This window comes from Coregonus clupeaformis, chromosome 18 (genome assembly GCF_020615455.1).
Source record: "Coregonus clupeaformis isolate EN_2021a chromosome 18, ASM2061545v1, whole genome shotgun sequence".
In the NCBI taxonomy this organism is placed as follows: domain Eukaryota; kingdom Metazoa; phylum Chordata; class Actinopteri; order Salmoniformes; family Salmonidae; genus Coregonus; species Coregonus clupeaformis.
The window spans coordinates 6,935,555-6,956,236 of NC_059209.1; the positions used below are offsets into that span (position 1 = coordinate 6,935,555).

At 43.2% G+C, this 20,682-nt stretch overlaps 1 protein-coding gene across 8 annotated transcripts in view; it reads left to right on the forward strand.

Moving 5' to 3' along the window:
- Window positions 1–20,682, forward strand: part of mctp1a (multiple C2 domains, transmembrane 1a) — a 241,744-nt gene that overhangs the window by 112,424 nt on the left and 108,638 nt on the right. For all 8 annotated transcript variants that reach the window (XM_041904553.1, XM_041904545.1, XM_041904546.1 and 5 more), the window contains exon 2: window positions 7,330–7,447. In XM_041904553.1, coding sequence (XP_041760487.1) covers window positions 7,330–7,447 — 118 coding nt within the window. The remainder of the gene's footprint in view (window positions 1–7,329; window positions 7,448–20,682) is intronic.

Here is a 20,682-nt window from a genome sequence, read left to right on the forward strand (position 1 = left end):
CCACAGTTGATTTCTTCAAACCAAGCTGCTTACCTATTGCAGATTCAGTCTTCCCAGCCTGGTGCAGGTCTACAATTTTGTTTCTGCTGTCCTTTGACAGCTCTTTGGTCTTGGCCATAGTGGAGTTTGGAGTGTGACTGTTTGAGGTTGTGGACAGGTGTCTTTTATACTGATAACAAGTTCAAACAGGTGCCATTAATACAGGTAACGAGTGGAGGACAGAGGAGCCTCTTAAAGAAGAAGTTACAGGTCTGTGAGAGCCAGAAATCTTGCTTGTTTGTAGGTGACCAAATACTTATTTTCCACCATAATTTGCAAATAAATTCATTAAACATCCTACAATGTGATTTTCTGGATTTTTTTTCCTCATTTTGTCTGTCATAGTTGACGTGTACCTATGATGAAAATTACAGGCCTCTCTCATCTTTTTAAGTGGGAGAACTTGCACAATTGGTGGCTGACTAAATACTTTTTTCCCCACTGTATATGCGCAAGTTTGAGTGTGTTTTTGAGTGTGTACAATTAGCCTATGTTCTAACGACCGACGCGTGACCTAAACCTTTTTCCAAGACCACAACCTAGAGAGCTACAATTGTATTTTTCTGCCTGGCTTGGGTATTTTCTCTCATTTCTCATACAGGATGAGTGAAACTCTATCTTCACCATTCCTTATTCAGGAGGAATCAGGTCTATTCTGACTCTCCGTAATGCCAGTCAGCAGCCTTTCACAGTAGATAAACCTATGCTGCGTCACAAATGGCACCCTATTCCTTATATAGTGCATTACTTTTGACCATACTGTAGTATGGCCCCTGGTCAAAAGTAGTGCACTATATAGGGAATAAGGTGCCATTTGGGACACAGTGAGGTTCACAACCCCCTGGGAAACTGTGAGATTGAATTGCAATAGGAAGGAGATATGGGTGTCATATTAGCAGAATCACCAGGATGGGGTACCCTTGTTTTGCCTATTGCGACATCTGAATGTGATGAAGTGTGTAATAAGGGTGACGAGGACAGCTAGGGTTTGGTAGGGTTTGTGAGGTAGCAGTCATGGGTCGTTCCACCTCAAAAAACACAAGAAAGAGGATTTAGAGACCCATAATCTCAGATTGTTCTGAAATTGTTTCTGTAGTTAGTAACAGATACGATTAGTATTCCTAAAACATTATTTTGTTGAAACATAATTTGATCTCTGAGAAATTAAGCTAATTGATGTATGTATACAGTATATGTATATTCTGTGTATAATTTGTATATTTGTTATTTATTGTGCAGGGCACATTTGAAAAAGAGACCTAGGTCTCAGTATCTCTTCCCTGGTAAAATAAAGATACAATTTTTTAAAAAGAGTAGTTTGCGTAGTGCTTGATAGAATGTGGTAATAATAATAATAATAATAATAATAATAATATGCCATTTAGCAGACGCTTTTATCCAAAGCGACTTACAGTCATGCGTGCATACATTTTTGTGTATGGGTGGTCCCGGGGATCGAACCCACTACCTTGGCGTTACAAGCGCCGTGCTCTACCAGCTGAGCTACAGAGGACCACAGTAAAAACTACTTTGTCATACTGTATGGAAAACTATGTCATTCGCTTCATTCGCTGTCTTGTACTATTCAAATGTTGTTGTGTAGGCCCGTTTTGTATTGTGATTTGTTTTTTTTGCTTTTTATTATGTATATATATATAAATGGACATCTATTTTTGAAAGCCATTGTTCAATGTCTTTGTGTGGGCAAGCTTGCTCAGTCTATCATACCCTATCATTGTCAATGAGCAAGGCTGAGCCCTACATTTATGAAGAGCCAGCCAGGCGAGTTTCTACAGTTGTCAGTTTCAGTTTGTTCATGAATTCTCAAATATAAAAGAGAATTAATCAGAAGTTATTTTAATCAGAAGTCATCCCGGAGAGACATCCCACTGGGCACAGATGTCAATTCAATGTCTATTCCACGTTGGTTCTAAGTAATTCCATTGAAGTGAGGTGGAAACAACGTTGATTCAGCCAGTGTATGCCCAGTTGGTTGTACCTAAAAGAAAAGAAATGAGGGCAGCTTAGACTAGATCTGCTATCTACAGTCAGCTTTATTTACATAAGATCAGTTGTCTGTAGTTAGACCTGAATGACTGTGAAATCAATTACTGTAAACCCACCGCTATTCTTTGTTTATTCTCAATGTTTATCTGCCACCATGAGCATATGTCCTGAGCAGTGTACTGTATTTGTGTCTTATCTTGTGTCAAGAGCTCTGTTCATCCAGTCATGCACTCTGAAACGACCCTGCAATGCCATGCAGGTGTGTGTATATGTATATGTGCAGTGTTTCCTCTAGGATAATTTTTTCCAGCAGTTACTTGTGCGTGTGTGTCAAAAGTTTATACTACCGGTCAAAAGTTTTAGAACACCTACTCATTCAAGGGTTTTCTTTATTTTTACTATTTTTTACGTTGTATAATAATAGTGAAGACATCAAAACTATGAAATAACACATATGGAATCATGTAGTAACCAAAAACGTGTTAAGCAAATCAAAATACATTTTAGATTTTAGATTCTTCAAAGTAGCCATCCTTTGCCTTGATGACAGCTTTGCACGCTCTTGGCATTCTCTCAACCAGCTTCATGACGAATGCTTTTCCAACAGTCTTGAAGGAGTTCCCGCATATGCTGAGCACTTGTTGGCTGCTTTTCCTTCACTCTGCGGTCCGACTCATCCCAAACCATCTCAATTGGGTTGAGGTCGGGGGATTGTTGAGGCCAAGTCATCTGATGCAGCACTCCATCACTCTCCTTGGTCAAATAGCCCTTACACAGCCTGGAGGTGTGTTTTGGGTCATTGTACTGTTGAAAAACAAATGATAGTCCCACTAAGCGCAAACCAGATGGGATGGCATATCGCTGTAGAATGCTGTGGTAGCCATGCTGATTAAGTGTGCCTTGAATTCTAAATGAATCACTGACAGTGTAACAAGTAAAGCACCCCCACACCATCACACCTCCTCCTCCATGCTTCACGGTGGGAACCACAGATGCGGAGATCATCCGTTCACCTACTCTGCGTCTCACAAAGATACAGTGGTTGGAACCAAAAATCTCATATTTGGACTCCAGACCAAAGGACAAATTTCCACAGGTCTAATGTTCTTTGCTCGTGTTTCTTGACCAAAGCAAGTCTCTTCTTCTTATTGGTGTCCTTTGGTAGTGGTTTCTTTGCAGCAATTCGACCATGAAGGCCTGATTCACGCAGTCTCCTCTGAACAGTTGATGTTGAGATGTGTCTGTTACTTGAACTCTGTGAAGCATTTATTTGGGCTGCAATCTGAGGTGCAGTTAACTCTAATGAACTTATCCTCAGCAGCAGAGGTAACTCTGGGTCTTCCTTTCCTGTGGCAGTCCTCATGAGAGCCAGTTTCATCATAGCGCTTGATGGTTTTTGCGACTGCACTTGAAGAAACTTTCCAAGTTCTTGAAATTGTCCGGATTGACTGACCTTCATGTCTTGTCCCGTGTAGCTCAGTTAGTAGAGCATAGCATTTGCAACGCCAGGGTTGTGGGTTCCATTCCCACAGGGGGCCAATATGGTAAATGTATGCACTCACTAACTGTTAGTCGCTCTGGACAAGAGCGTCTGCTAAATATGCAAATTGAAATTGAGAGAATTAAAGTAATGATGGACTGTCATTTCTCTTTGCTTATTTGAGCTGTTCTTGCCATAATATGGACTTGTTATTTTACCAAATAAGGCTCTCTTCTGTAAACCCCCCCTACTTTGTCACAACGCAACTGATTGGCTCAAACGCATTAAGAAGGAAATAAATTCCACAAATGAACTTTTAACAAGGCACACCTGTTAATTGAAATAAATTCCAGGTGACTACCTCATGAAGCTGGTTGAGAGAATGCAAAGAGTGTGCAAAGCTGTCATCAAGGCAATGAGTGGCTACTTTGAAGAATATAAAATATATTTTGATTTGTTTAACACTTTTTTGGTTACTGCATGATTCCATATGTTTTATTTCGTAGTTTTGATGTCTTCACTATTATTCTACCATGTAGAAAATAGTAAAAAATGAAGAAAAACCCTGGAATGAGTAGGTGTGTCCAAACTTTTGACTGATACTGTACGTACTGCCAAATTCTCTAAAACGATGTTGGAGGCGGCATATGGGTTGAGAAATTAACATTCAATTATCTGGCAACAGCTCTGGGCCCAGATTCACAAAACACTTCTTACGTAGAAACTTAAGAAGCTTCTTAAGAAAAAAAAATAAGAAGTTCGTAAGATAGTTCGGAAGTGCAATTCCTCAACAATATCTTAAGATTTAATGATTTTCTTATGAATTTCTCAAATATCTTCTTACGAATCTTCTTAAGATGTTTGATGCTAGGCAACCAATTTATCTAATTAGCTAATTATCTAGCTAGAAATGGCAATCATGTTAGCATATTTCGTACTGAGATTACTGTTCTAAAACATGTTCTTGGGTTTAAAATAATCAATACTGAAACTTTCAGATGAAGTTTGTGAGTGAATTTGTCACGTCTCCTCCCGTTGCTCCCCTTCGCCGGTCTACTGTGCCACCGGTCTGAGCGCATCACCTCGGCAACACCGGAATGGAACCCCAACGCACCCTAATCACCTCCAGCACACCTGCACCTCATCATCTCATCACCACCCCTATTTAGCCCTGGACTGTTCCTTATGATGTTGTGTGTGATTGTTTAGCTTCGTGTCCTCTATCTTCTGTTATTTCTCTTTGTCATTGTTTTAGGAAACCTTGACCTTGTTAATTCCTGCGTCTGCGTCCGCGTCCTGCCTCTTCGTGTACTCAGTACTCGTCACAGAATTAAACATGTTCAGTTGCTTTCATAAGCTTATTCTCTACTGCCCTGAGTTTAAGACAAGGGTTTAGCTATCTTGGAGTTGTCTTAACTTTTTGCTTAAGGAGAAACATAAGAAATAGCGCAATAACATTTCCAATATCCTTTTTGAGGAATAGCAACTTTGCTTAACTTTCTTCTTGAATCTATAGTTAATGGAAAAATGTCAGTTAAGAAGAAATGTGTTCATAACAAGTTTTTGTGAATCTGGACCCTGGTGGACGTTCCTGCAGTCAGCATGCCACTTGCACTCTCCCTCAAAACTTGAGACATCTGTGGCATTGTGTTGTGTGACAAAACTGCACATTTTAATGTGTCCTTTTAGTGTCCCCAGCACAAGGTGCACCTGTGTAATTATCATGCTGTTTTATCAGCTTCTTCATATGCCACACCTGTCAGGTGGATGGATTATTTTGCCAAAGGAGAAATGCTCACTAAAAGGGATTTAAACAAATTTGTGCCAAGATTTGAGAGAAATACGTTTTTGTGCGTATGGAACATTTCTGGGATCTCTTATTTCAGCTCATGAAACATGGGACCAACACTTTACATGTTGTGTTTATATTTTTGTTTTGTGTAAATTTACAGTACCAGTCAAACGATTGGACACACCTACTCATTCAAGGGTTTTTTCTTTATTTTTACTATTTTCTATTGTAGAATAATTGTAAACACATCAAAACTATGAAATAACACATGGAATCATGTAGTAACCAAAAAAGTGCTAAACAAATCAAAATATATTTAATATTTTATATTCTTCAAAATAGCCACTCATTGCCTTGATGACAGCTTTGCACACTCTTTGCATTCTCTCAACCAGCTTCATGAGGTAGTCACCTGGAATGCATTTCAATTAACAGGCGTGCCTTGTTAAAAGTTAACTTGTGGAATTTTTTTCCTTCTTAATGCGTTTGAGCCAATCAGTTGTGACAAGGTAAGGGTGGTATACAGAAGATAGCCCTATTTGGTAATAGACCAAGTCCATATTATGGCAAGAACAGCTCAAATAAGCAAAAAGAAACAACAGTGAATCATTACTTGAAGACATGAAGGTCAGTCAATCCGGAACATTTCAAAAACTTTGAAAGTTTCTTCAAGTGCAGTCGCAAAAACCATGATGAAACTGGCTCTCATGAGGACTGCCACAGGAATGGAAGACCCCGAGTTACCTCTGCTGCAGAGGATATGTTCATAAAGAGTTAACTGCACCTCAGATTGCAGCCCAAATAAATGCTTCACAGAGTTCAAGTCACAGACACATCTCAACATCAACTGTTCAGAGGGGACTGTGTGATTCAGGCCTTCATGGTTGCATTGTTGTAAAGAAACCACTACTAAAGCACACCAATAATAAGAAGAGACCTGCTTGTGTCAGGAAGCACGAGCAATTAGACCGGTGGAAATCTGTCCTTTGGTCTGAAGTCCAAATTTAGATGTATATATACATCTAAATTATATAAATGCTAAATGCATATAGGGGAAACACTAGTGTTTGTGTAGCCTAAGCGCCTAACGTGCGCACATGACCATAGTCAAAGATCTCTCTCTCTCTCTCTCTCTCTCTCTCTCTCTCTCTCTCTCTCTCTCTCTCTCTCTCTCTGTCTGTCTCTCTCTGTCTCTCTCTCTCTCTCTCTCTCTCTGTCTCTCTCTCTCTCTCTCTCTCTCTCTCTCTCTCTCTCTCTCTCTCTCTCTCTCTCTCTCTCTCTCTCTCTCTCTCTCTCTCTCTCTCTCTCTCTCTCTCTCTCTCTCTCTCTCTCTCTCTCTCTCTCTCTCTCTCTCTCTCTCTCTGGATGATGCTAGCGGCAGGGCAGGGTATTCTTAGCATATCAAACCCGGAGAGCTGGGGAGACGTGACAGGGGAACCCACACAGGGCAGGCGTCTCTAATGGAGTAGAGGGAGAGAGAGGTGGAGACTAGCTCCTAGCAGACCTCCCAGCACAGTGTAGCCTTCTGATGTGCTTACTGCACCAGGCTGAGCCCAGGGGGAGCTGGGTCTGTTTTAGGACATCCAGTGTGACCACAGCCCAGGGTCACAGTCAGGGCCTGGTTATGGGGACACAGACAGCCAGGGCCGGTTTCCCGGACACAGATTAAGCCTAGACCTGGACTAAAAAGCATTGTCAATGGAGAATCTGTGGTCACTCACTGAATGTTCATGCTCTGGGAAACCGGCCCTAGGTGTTTCCCCTAGATTTGATCTTAGGCATAGTGCAAAGTCTCCCAAAACAGCATCCAGGGCTGGAGACACTGAGGTCTAGAGTTTACCCAGTCATATAATATAGCTTCATCCATTAAACACAACACACACGACATATCAAATGAACGGTGTCCTCCATTTCTTTGATGTATCCAGATTTTCATTGGTGATGTAAAAATGTGTGTTATAGTGGATGAGTGTGTCTGGTTAACTTCTATTTGTTGTGTGTTTCCTTGCAGGGCATCAACATTGTGAAGCCAAGTAATGCTGAGACCGCCCCTGTTGCCAACCCAGGGATGTACCAGCTGGACATCATTCTGAAGAAAGGACACAACCTCGCCATCAGGGACAGAGGAGGTAGGAACTACTGCTGGGGTATCTCCCTCTCTCTGTCTCTGTCCCTGTCTCTCTCTCTCTCTCTCTCTCTCTCTCTCTCTCTCTCTCTCTCTCTCTCTCTCTCTCTCTCTCTCTCTCTCTCTCTCTCTCTCTCTCTCTCTCTCTCTCTCTCTCAATTCAATTCAATTCAATTCAATTCAATAGACTTTATTGACATGGCAAGTAAAATTACTTACATTGTCAAAGTATACATATAACAAAAATGGTGGGACCAACAGCAATAATAATAGTAGTAGTGGAAATGGGATTACCATTAACAGCAACTACAACAACAATATTAATGAGAATAACAATACATTAAAGCAATAGTAGTCGACCAATCTCAACATGACTGAGAAGACATATTACATGCTATGAAAGCCAAAACAAAACAGGAAATATTATTGACATTACATTACAATTTTCACTGGCTGTCCCTCAGGTTGTGGCAGGAGGACACATATTTGGCTGCCAAAATTGCACATTTTGGCTTTTCACCCAATAAATATTTGATTTTTTCTTCCTCTTTTATAGTTTCAAATTCGTTGTACTGAATGATAATTTTGGGAAAGAAAGATTATCTTAGGTCTGAGTATTTGTCACAGTGTAATAGGAAATGCAGCTCTGTCTCTACCTCTCCCCGGGGGCAGAGTGAGCACAGCCTGTCTTCTCTGGGCAGCCAGGTTTGCCTGTGACGACCAGTCTCTATAGCCAGACTGTGCTCACTGAGTCTGTACCTAGTCAGTGTTTTTCTCAGTTTTCTATCAGTCACAGTGGTCAGATAGTCTGCCACCATGTACTGTCTGTTTAGAGCCAAATAGCATCAAAGTTTACTTGATTTTTTTGTGGTGTCTTTCCAATAGGTGATATATTTTTATTTTTGCTTTGTGATGATTTGGTTGGGCCAGATTTTCTGAGTGCTGTCCTGAGGCTCTATGAGGTTGGTTTTGGTTAGTGAACTGAGCCTCAGAACCAGCTGGCTGAGGGGACTCTTCTCTTGTTTCATCTCTTGACATAGTAGAGCTGTGTGATGGAATGTTTTGGGGTCACTTGTTTTTAGATGGTTGTAAAATTTGATGGCTCTTTTTTCTATTCGAATAAGGAGGGGGTATTGGCCCAATTCTGCTCTACATGCATTATTTGGAGTTTTTCTTTGCACTTGCAATACAGTCTTGCAAAACTCTGCATGCAGTATTTCGATTGGATGTTTGTCCCATTTGGTAAATTCAGTATTAGAGAGCGGACCCCATACTTCGCTGCCATATAGAGCAATTGGTTCTATAACTGATTGGAACATTTTGAGCCAGATTCTAATCGGAATTTCGATTTTAATATTCCTTTTAATGGCATAGAATGCTCTTCTTGCTTTGTCTCTCAGCTCATTCACAGCCATGTGAAAGCTACCTGTGTTGCTGATATTTAGTCCTAGATATGTGTAATTTTTGGTGTGTTCTAATAGAACTGTGTCCAAATAGAATTTATATTTGTCATCCTGATTTCCTGACCTTTTTTGGAATATCATTATATTCATTTTTTTTTTAGATTAACAGAATTCTGCATGCAGAGTCTCAATTTGGTGTTCGTCCCATTTTGTGAATTCTTGGTTGGTGAGCAGACCCCAGACCTCACAACATGAAAGGGCAATGGGTTCTATAACTTATTCAAGTATTTTATGCCAGAACCTAATTGGTATGTCAAATTGTATGTTCCTTTTGATGGCATAGAAGGCCCTTCTTGCCTTGTCTCTCAGAAGAGTTCGCAGCTTTGTGGAAGTTACCTGTGGCGCTGATGTTTAGACTGAGGTATTTATCGTTTTTTGTGTGCTCTATGGCAACGGTGTCTAGATGGAATTTGTATTTGTGGTCCCGGCAAATTGACCTTTTTTGGAACACCATTATTTTTGTCTTACTGAGATATACTGTCAGAGCCCAGGTCTGACAGAATCTGTGCAGAAGATCTAGGTGCTGCTGTAGACCCTCTTTGGTTGTGGACAGACGCACCAGATCATCAGCAAACAGTAGACATTTGTCTTCAGATTCTAGTAGGGTGAGGCCGGGTGCTGCAGACTGTTCTAGTGCTCTCGCCAATTCGTTGATATATATGTTGAAGAGGGTGGGGCTTAAGCTGCATCACTGTCTCACCCCCATGGCACTGTGGAAAGAAATGTGTGTGTTTTTTGCCAATTTTAACCACACACTTGTTTTTCGTGTACATGGAATTTATAATGTTGTATGTTTTTCCCCCAACACCACTTTCCATCAATTTGTATAGCATATCCTCATGCCAAATTGAGTCAAAAGCTTTTTTGAAATCAACAAAGCATGAGAAGACCTTGCCTTTGTTTTGGTTTGTTTATTTGTCAATTAGGGTGTGCAGGGTTAATACGTGATCTGTCGTACGGTAATTTGGTAAAAAGCCAATTTGACATTTGCTCAGTACATTGTTTTCACTGAGGAAATGTACGAGTCTGCTGTTAATGATAATGCAGAGGATTTTTCCCAAGGTTGCTGTTGACGCATATCCCACAGTAGTTATTGGGATCACATTTGTCTCCACTTTTGTGGATTGGGGTGATCAGTCCTTGGTTCCAAATATTGGTGAAGATGCCAGAGCTAAGGATGATGTTAAAGAGTTTAAGTATAGCCAATTGGAATTTGTGGTCTGTATATTTTATCATTTCATTCAGGATACCATCAACACCACAGGCCTTTTTGTGTTGGAGGGTTTGTATTTTGTCCTGTAGTTCATTCAATGTAATTGGAGAATCCAGTGGGTTCTGGTAGTCTTTAATAGTTGATTCTAAGATGCGTTTGCTGTTTGTTCTTTGTTATAGGGCCAAAAAGATTGGAGAAGTGGTTTACACATACATCTCCGTTTTGGATAGATAACTCTTCGTGTTGTTGTTTGTTTAGTGTTTTCCAATTTTCCCAGAATCAATCAATCAATCACATTTTATTTATAAAGCCCTTTTTACATCAGCAGATGTCACAAAGTGCTATACAGAAACCCAGCCTAAAACCCCAAACAGCAAGCAATGCAGATGTAGAAGCACGGTGGCTAGGAAAAACTCCCTAGAAAGGCAGAAACCTAGGAAGAGACCTAGAGAGGAACCAGGCTCTGAGGGGTGGCAAGTCCCCTTCTGGCTGTGCCGGGTGGAGATTATTAAAGTACGTGGCCATTAAGGCCATATTTTTCTCCAAGATGTTCAAACGTTCATAGATGACCAGCAGGGTCAAATAATAATCACAGAGGTTGTAGAGGTTGCAACAGGTCAGTACATCAGGAGTAAATGTCACTTGGCTTTTCATAGCCGGGCATTTAGAGGTTCAAATAGCAGGTGCGGTAGAGAGAGATAGTTGAACACAGCAGGTCTGGGACAAGGTAGCACGTCCGGTGAACAGGTCAGGGTTCCATAGCCGCAGGCAGAAGAGTGGACACTGGAGCTGCAGCATGACCAGGTGGACTGGGGACAGCAAGGAGTCATCAGGCCAGGTAGTCCTGAGGCATGGTCCTAGGGCTCAGGTCCTCCGGGATGGGAGGGAGCGAGAGCGAATTAGTCTATGGATTCTTCAATTACATTGAGCTGATTTCTGACATGCTGTTCCTTCTTTTTCCATAGAGTATTTCTGTATTGTTTTAGTGATTCACCATAGTGAAGGCTCAGGTTTTCTGGGTCTATATGGTTTTGGTTGGATAGGTTTCTCAATTTCTTTCTTAGGTTTTTGCATTCGTCATCAAACCATTTGTCATCGTTGTTAATTTTCTTCGGTTTTCTGTTTGAAATGTTTAGATTTGATAGGGAAGCTGAGAGGTCAAATATACTGTTTAGGTTTTCTACTGCCAAGTTTATACCTTCACTATTACAGTGAAACGTTTTGTCCAGGAAGTTGTCTAAAAGAGATTGAATTTGTTGTTGCCTAATAGTTTTTTGGTACGTTTCCACACTACTTTCCTTCTATTTACATCATTTCTTAATATTATTCAGGTCCTTTGGCTTTGATGCCTTATGATTGAGTATTGCTCTGTTCAAGTAGACTGTGATTTTGCTGTGATCTGATAGGGGTGTCAGTGGGCTGACTGTGAACGCTCTGAGAGACTCTGGGTTGAGGTCAGTGATAAAGTAGTTTACAGTACTACTGCCAAGAGATGAGCTATAGGTGTACCTACTGTAGGAGTCCCCTCGAAGCCTACCATTGACTATGTACATACCCAGCGTGTGACAGAGCTGCAGGAGTTGTCACCCGTTTTTGTTGGTTATGTTGTCGTAGTTGTGCCTAGGGGGGCATATGGGGGAGGGAATGCTGTCACCTCCAGGTAGGTGTTTGTCCCCCTGTGTGTTGAGGGTGTCAGGTTCTTGTCCAGTTCTGGCATTTAGGTCACCACAGACTAGTACATGTTCCTGGGCCTGGAAATGATTGATTTCCCCCTCCAGGATGGAGAAGCTGTCTTCATTAAAGTATGGGGATTCTAGTGGGGGGATATAGGTAGCACACAGGAGGAAATTTTTCTCTGTTGAGATCATTTCTGCTCTATACCAAATTAGCAAACCCCCTGAGTCCCTTCCCTGTTTCACACCTAGAGGGCAACCAGTGGGTCTGTCTCCTCTATACCATGTTTCTTATAGGATGACAATGTCTGTATTTCTGATTTATTTGGTGAAGTCCAGGTTCCTGCTCTTTAGGCCAAAGGCAGATGACCTCAGGCCTTGGATATTCCAGGATGAGATAGTGATGGTTTTGTGTTCCATAAAGTGTCTTTCTCTCACTTTCTCACTTCACTCTCCTCACTCTGTCTCTTATCTCCCCCTCTGTGAACAGTCTATTTCACTCAAACACTTCCCTCCCCCTCTCTCCCTCTCTCTCTCGCTCTCTCTCTCTCTCTGTGAGTTCTTTCTTCAGTTTTCAAGGTGTGACAAGAGAGGTAAGGGAGAACAGGAGTTAGTGAGAACAAATGTCATGCATTGACACATTCTCAAACTCGCAATTGATGTTTTACTTTATTGGATGATTATGACTAATTGTTTCTCTATTTTGTAACGGAGACAACTTTATTACGAATGTACAATTCTAATGAATTAAATCACATTTTGTGTAGACTCAAAGTAAGAGTTCAGCTACAGTTAACTGAATGTTTTTCTCAGGGAAGGTGAGACCGATCCTTGAGTGACACCCCAGCCTCAGCTTTCTCCCCAGCCTGCCTGTGTCTCTGTGCTGGAGGAGACATCTCCGTGACTGTCTCTTTGCTTGCTAGCCTTGTTTCAGCCTTGTTTCTGTAGTTCTGGTGGACAGAATTGGTCTCATTAGTAAGTGCTGTGACAAGGGCTATGGCAGGCCTGCTTAGTCTTTCTCACTCTCTCTCTTTCTCTCTCTCTCTCTCTCTCTCTCTCTCTCTCTCTCTCTCTCTCTCTCTCTCTCTCTGTCTCTCTGTCTGTCTCTCTCTCTCTCTCTCTCTCTCTCTCTCTCTCTCTCTCTCTCTCTCTCTCTCTCTCTCTCTCTCTCTCACCCCCACCCCCCACCCTTTGCCCTCAGAACAGCCTCATTTCGTTGGGGCATGGACTCTACATCCACAGGGATGCTGGCTCATGTTGACGCCAGTGCTTCCCACAGTTGTGTCAAGTTGGCTGGATGTCCTTCGGGTGGTGGACCATTCTTGATACACACGGGAAACTCATGAGCGTGAAAAACCCAGCTGCGTTGCAGTTCTTGAGACAGTCAAACCACAATCCATGTCTCAATTATCAAGGCTTAAAAATCCTTCTTTAACCTCTCCTCCCCTTCATGTACACTAATTGGAGTGGACTTAACAAGTGACATCAATAAGGGATCATAGCTTTCACCTGGATTCACCTGGTCAGTCTATGTCATGGAAAGTGTGGGTGTTCCTAATGTTTTGAACACTCAGTGTAATTGCAGCCAGGGTCTGATGGGATGACTGTTAATGTCACGCCCTGGCTCTGGGGACTCTGTTATGTTGAGCCAGGGTGTGTAGAGTCTAGTTGATGTGTTTCTATGTTGGCCGGGGTGGTTCTCAATCAGAGGCAACGTGAATCAGCTGTTGCTTGTTGTCTCTTATTGGGATCCATACTTAGGTAGTCGTTTGGCATTTGTGTGGTGTGGTATCTTGTTCCGTGTTGGTTTGTGTATTTGACCGTGGACTTCACGTATTGTTTTGTTGTTTTTGTTCGTGTGGTGAATATAAATAAATTATGACAGACAAAATGAGAAAAAAAAATCCAGAAAATCACATTGTAGGATTTTTAATGAATTTATTTGCAAATTATGGTGGAAAATAAGTATTTGGTCAATAACAAAAGTTTCTCAATACTTTGTTATATACCCTTTGTTGGCAATGACACAGGTCAAACGTTTTCTGTAAGTCTTCACAAGGTTTTCACACACTGTTGCTGGTATTTTGGCCCATTCCTCCATGCAGATCTCCTCTAGAGCAGTGATGTTTTTGGGCTGTCGCTGGGCAACACGGACTTTCAACTCCCTCCAAAGATTTTCTATGGGGTTGAGATCTGGAGACTGGCTAGGCCACTCCAGGACCTTGAAATGCTTCTTACGAAGCCACTCCTTCGTTGCCCGGGCGGTGTGTTTGGGATCATTGTCATGCTGAAAGACCCAGCCACGTTTCATCTTCAATGCCCTTGCTGATGGAAGGAGGTTTTCACTCAAAATCTCACGATACATGACCCCATTCATTCTTTCCTTTACACGGATCAGTCATCCTGGTCCCTTTGCAGAAAAACATCGCCAAAGCATGATGTTTCCACCCCCATACTTCACAGTAGATATGGTGTTCTTTGGATGCAACTCAGCATTCTTTGTCCTCCAAACACGATGAGTTGAGTTTTTACCAAAAAGTTCTATTTTGGTTTCATCTGACCATATGACATTCTCCCAATCCTCTTCTGGATCATCCAAATGCACTCTAGCAAACTTCAGACGGGCCTGGACATGTACTGGCTTAAGCAGGGGGACACGTCTGGCACTGCAGGATTTGAGTCCCTGGCGGCGTAGTGTGTTACTGATGGTAGGCTTTGTTACTTTGGTCCCAGCTCTCTGCAGGTCATTCACTAGGTCCCCCCGTGTGGTTCTGGGATTTTTGCTCACCGTTCTTGTGATCATTTTGACCCCACGGGGTGAGATCATGCGTGGAGCCCCAGATCGAGGGAGATTATCAGTGGTCTTGTATGTCTTCCATTTCCTAATAATTGCTCCCACAGTTGATTTCTTCAAACCAAGCTGCTTACCTATTGCAGATTCAGTCTTCCCAGCCTGGTGCAGGTCTACAATTTTGTTTCTGGTGTCCTTTGACAGCTCTTTGGTCTTGGCCATAGTTGAGTTTGGAGTGTGACTGTTTGAGGTTGTGGACAGGTGTCTTTTATACTGATAACAAGTTCAAACAGGTGCCATTAATACAAGTAACGAGTGGAGGACAGAGGAGCCTCTTAAAGAAGAAGTTACAGGTCTGTGAGAGCCATAAATCTTGCTTGTTTGTAGGTGACCAAATACTTATTTTCCACCATAATTTGCAAATAAATTCATTAAAAATCCTACAATGTGATTTTCTGGATTTTTTTTCGTCAATTTGTCTGTCATAGTTGACGTGTACCTATGATGAAAATTACAGGCCTTTCTCATCTTTTTAAGTGGGAGAACTTGCACAATTGGTGGCTGACTAAATACTTTTTTTCCCCACTGTATATTGTAGGAGGCCATAATTCTCCCTGATCATTCCTTTTCTCCCCACATAGACTTCAGGCCTTTGTTGTCTATTAGACCTGTCATAGAGGACAAAAAATATTCTCCCCCAGAGTGGCTCTCTCTCATCCAGAGATGACAAGGAATCCTGTGCTGCTGCATGGCACTGCCCAGCGTACACCTGACTGAGACATCAGGCTGTACCTCTCACTCATCTTCAATAACAGCAGCCTGGCCTGCTTGGAAATAGCAGCAGAGCATCCTCTTAGCTTATGTTGCTCTTTTTCCTTGCTGTGTAAAGTCATCCAGTATATGTCTGTCTGTCTGTCTGTCTGTCTGTCTGTCTGTCTGTCTGTCTGTCGGTCGGTCGGTCTGTCTGTCTATGTTCATAGACCTCCACTCCTTGACAATTGACCAGTAACCTTTCTTTGTCACATAACTCATCAATAATACATCATTCTCCTAGGCCTATTGCACTCACCCCTGTCCAAATTGTCACTGATCGTGAGCTTCCAATGACAACCTCTGTGTGAGACGCTACATGGCTTTGACCGGGTAAGGCCCCACTGCCTGCTCTCTCCCAGGGGGTTGGGTTGGTTGTCACTGGGTGATAGGTGATGGTGGGTGGTGCAGTCCCCAATGTGACACACCTGTCAAGGGGAGAGAGAGACAGCTTGGTGGGGGTGACGGGGAGTGTCAGTGGGCTGGTCACGGTCTGCTAACCAGCTTCACCTCAGATGAAAGACAATGCTAGTTTGTATCTGCAGTGGTACAACAGACTAGATTACCATCTCTCTGTTTGTCTGCTTGAGTGTGTTCTATAGAGATGCTAGATGAAGTTAGGAAAAGTGATAAGGTGCATGTTGTTTTTGGGTTGGACTAATATCATGCATAGATAGGACAGGAAATGGGAGTTGAGCTTCAGAATTCTTGCTATTAAAAAGTTTTGATTAAACCATTTCAGTGAGTGTGTTTTTCTTGTTCTTATTTGACTATTTCTGTTGTGAAAGCTTGGTTTCTTGATGCAGAGTCAGGGTGCGTGTGGATTTGTGTCATGTGATTGAAGAGGCTGTTTTCACTGGATGTACTTTTGGAGGTTTACAATCAGGGTCAGGCTTACATTCTGGTTATGTGTGTGTGTATACAGTACGTGCCTGCGTGTGTGTGTGTGGGTGCCTCCATCTGTGCATGTGTGTTTGTGTGTCTGTATGTATGCACCTGCATATGTGTATTTGTTTGTGTATGTGTCCTGGGGAGAGGAACTTGTTGGGGAAGTCCCCCACTCAGGGACTGTTGAGAGAGGAGAGGAGATGCCCTAAGTGCTCTGATAAAAATACCCTCCACTTGTGAGGATAACGACACTGAGCCTTTTTATTTTTATTAAAATGTTGATTTTGTGGTCAATAGTTATGTTTTTTTGGTGATTTTGATGTGTGCGTGAGGTTATTGTCTTGCTGGAAAATCCCAATGCAGCCAAGTTTCAGCCTCCTGGCAGGTTTTTGGCTAAAATGTCCTAGTAGTTGGTTAAGTGCATGATGCCATTGACCTTAACAAGGGCCCCAGGACCAGTGGAAGCAAAATAGCCCCATAACATCAAAGAGCCACCACTGTATTTTCTGCATATCAATCAATCAATCAAATGTATTTATAAAGCCCTTTTTACATCAGCAGATGTCACAAAGTGCTATACAGAAACCCAGCCTAAAACCCCAAACAGCAAGCAATGCAGAAGTAGAAACACGGTGGCAAGGAAAAACTCCCTAGAAAGGTAGAAACCTAGGAAGAAACCTAGAGAGGAACCAGGCTCTGAAGGGTGGCCAGTCCCCTTCTGGCTGTGCCGGGTGGAGATTATAACTGTACATGGCCATTAAAGATGTTCAAACATTCATAGATGACCAGCAGGGTCAAGTAATAATCACAGTGGTTGTAGAGGTTGCAACAGGTCAGTACATCAGGAGTAAATGTCACTTGGCTTTTCATAGCCGGGCATTTAGAGGTTGAAATAGCAGGTGCGGTAGAGAGAGATAGTTGAAAACAGCAGGTCAGGGACAAGGTAGCATGTCCGGTGAACATGCATTGTTCTTTCGAAGGCCAAACCCAGCGCTGGTATGCGTGGCCAAAGACCTCTATTTTCGTGTCATATTAACATAGCAACGGTTTCAATCCAAGTGCGAATGCCATTTAGCAAACTCTAGGCAATGTGTATGGTCAGACAGTGAAGTCTAGTAAACATTCATCATGAGAGAATTGTTGAACTTTGTCTCATTTCCATTTTCTTTCATATTATACAGCCATGTAGACTCAAAGAAGCACCCATCATGCTTCATTGAATCTTCCACTGTTGTTTGTTCTTCTGCCATGTCGTTACCCTCAATTGAGGCATTACCTTTTTCAAATATCCAGCTATGTCATTGCTCTATTGCATATTTCTTCAAATGTCCTTCGATTTCTCATCACCTTGCAATATTATCGCCTTGATAGATGATTCGGTTACTGTATTTGTCCAATGTCATTGCACCATGTCATGTTTCTAACCCAGGCAGAATCTGAAGGAACACACTAAACGATACTTCTCTGCAATTGTGTGGATGTTTTTTGGTTTGTTGCTACTTTATCGATGGGGACTGTTAACCACACAGGTCTCTATTCTTTGCATCCCCCCATACCTCTACCCTCATCCCTCTATCCCTGATAGGCTGATAAATAAGGAGGTGATTTGTGAGGTGGAGAACAGGTGGAAAAAGACAGTGTGGTCAGTATCTCTACTTGTGAGGGTGTGTCTGAGAGAGCACTGTCTGAGAGAGCACACTTTAGAACATCCATAGAAATATCCATCCATAGTCGGCAAAGTTCATATTTGCAGTAAAAGTCACAGGTTTGGTGTGTCTGTTGAGCAAAGAGATATGTAATTCTATGCTGTTGAGCATATCAGAATGAGCCTAGAGTACTGTATAATGTGGTGTGAAATGACATTACCACGCCTCACACTGACTCCAGGCCAGGGCTCTCTTCCATCACAGCTTTGGGTGTCAAGAGCAGTTGACAAAACATCTCCTCAAAGATTCTACTATTCTCATCACACCACTAAGTCACACCAAATGACTGAAATTCATTTTATTATCTTGACAAAATGTTATTACACAGTGTACACTACCGGTCAAAAGTTTTAGAACACCTACTCATTCAAGGGTTTTTCTTTATTTTTACTATTTTCTACATTGTAGAATAATAGTGAAGAAATCTAAACTATGAAATAACACATATGGAATCATGTAGTAACCAAAAAGGTTTATTTGAGATTTGAGATTTTTCAAATAGCCACCCTTTGCCTTGATGACAGCTTTGCACACTCTTGGCATTCTCTCAACCAGCTTCACCTGGAATGCTTTTCCAACAGTCTTGAAGGAGTTCCCACATATGCTGAGCACTTGTTGGCTGCTTTTCCTTCACTCTGTGGTCCAACTCATCCCAAACCATCTCAATTTGGTTGAGGTCGGTGGAGACCAGGTCATCTGATGCAGCACTCCATCACTCTCCTTATTGGTTAAATAGCCCTTACACAGTGTAACGATCCCGGCAGTCTGAGTCGGGTCCTGTCTGGTGACTAGTTTTTCCTGTTCGTGATCTCCAGTTTCCCGAGGGTTCGGGAACGCTCCGGGGAGCTCTCTTGTTTTCCGCACCTGCATCCCATCAGCAATCTGCACACCTGGTCCTGATCATCACCCTTCTTAGGCTCTGGCCAAACATCCAGTTCCTGCCGGATCGTTAGCCATGAACAGTAGGTTTATCAGAGTATCAGTCCTAGAGCTTCTAGCGTTAGTTTTGTTGTTTTGTACCTTGTTGGTTTATTGTTGACTTACCTCCGTTTTTGTTCCATCTCCAGTCACTCGTCCGGAACCCTCACCCTACCTCTGCCTGATGGTCGGCGGCTGCCGAGCCATCATTGGACCAACAACTGCACCCTCAACAACTCATCCACGCCGCCCGCTCTGTTCCCTGGATTATCCTGCACCTTTTTGAATCTGTAATAAACCCTCACCTTCGTTCAACTCTCCTTGTCCTGGTCTGCTTCTGGGTTCTGTCTGAGGGAACCGTGACAGAACGATCCGGCCAGTAATGAACCCAGCGGACCTGGACTCTGTTCGCCATGCCATTACCCATCAGGAGAAGATGTTGGGCCATCATAGCACGGTACTACAGGAGATCGCGTTGTCAGTTCGGAACCTTTCTACCGGTCTGACGGAGGTCCAGAACCAACGCAAGTTTCCGGTGGAGGATCCACTACCGGTTTCACCCATCTCGCCTGCCGCTTCTGGAGCTGTGTCCTTCCGTGAGCCCGAGGTTCCGACGCCGGATAGATATGAGGGGGAGCTGGGAAGATGCCGTTCCTTCCTTATGCAGTGTGGATTAGTGTTCGATCTACAGCCCTACTCTTATGCCACAGACAAGGCTAGGATAGCCTTTGTGATTGCGTTGCTGCGTGGTCGAGCGCTGGAGTGGGCTTCAGCCGTTTGGGAACGACAAGACCCCTGCATGGCTTCATACCAGGGGTTCACGGCCGAGATGAGGAAGCTCTTCGACCATTCCGTCCGAGGGAGGGACGCAGCTAGGCGCCTGTTTTCGCTTCACCAAGGAACTCGCAGCGTGGCCGACTTCGTGATCGAGTTCAAGACGTTGGCGGTGGAGAGTGGGTGGAACGAGGAGTCTCTGCAAGCGGCCTTTTACCAGGGTCTGTCGGAGCAGCTCAAGGATGAGTTGATCTCCTATCCGGAGCCTAGTGACCTGGACAGCTTGGTAGCCTTGTCTATTCGGGTGGATAATCGAGTCCGAGAGCGAAGGAGGGAGAAGCAATGGGGTCCGTCCAATCGATCAGCTTCTCAGTTCCCAGTCGGGTCGGGTGGTGGACCAGAACACGTCGATCATTCTCCACCACAATGGATTAGTGGAGAGGTCCTCTCTCCCGATTCTGAACCCATGCAAGTGGGGCGGCACGGGTTAACCAAGGAGGAGCGTCAACATAGACGTAAGACCAACTGCTGCCTCTACTGTGGTAGCTCGGGACATTACATCTCCACTTGTTCCCGGCGGTCGTCAAACTGCCCGGCTCGCTAAAGTTGGGAGGACTTTTAGCGAGCCAGTTTCAACCTCTCAGTACCTCTGTCAGACCCCGTTTCCCGGCTACCCTTGTGAACAGGAATCAGAGCTTAGCGCTTAACGCTTTTATCGATTCAGGTGCCGATGGAAGCTTTCTTGATGCCGAGTTGGTGGAACAGCTGGGGCTTTCCAAGGAGCAATTGCCGAAGCCATTGAAGCGACCACTCTGAACGGCAGTAGTCTGGCACGTATCACGATGAGGACTGAACCGGTTAAGATGCGGTTGTCGGGGAATCATTCTGAGATGATTTCATTCTTCATTCTGCCGTCTTCCCATGTTCCTCTGGTCCTTGGATACCCCTGGCTGAAGGAACACAATCCCACGTTCGATTGGGTGACGGGCAAGGTAACGAGTTG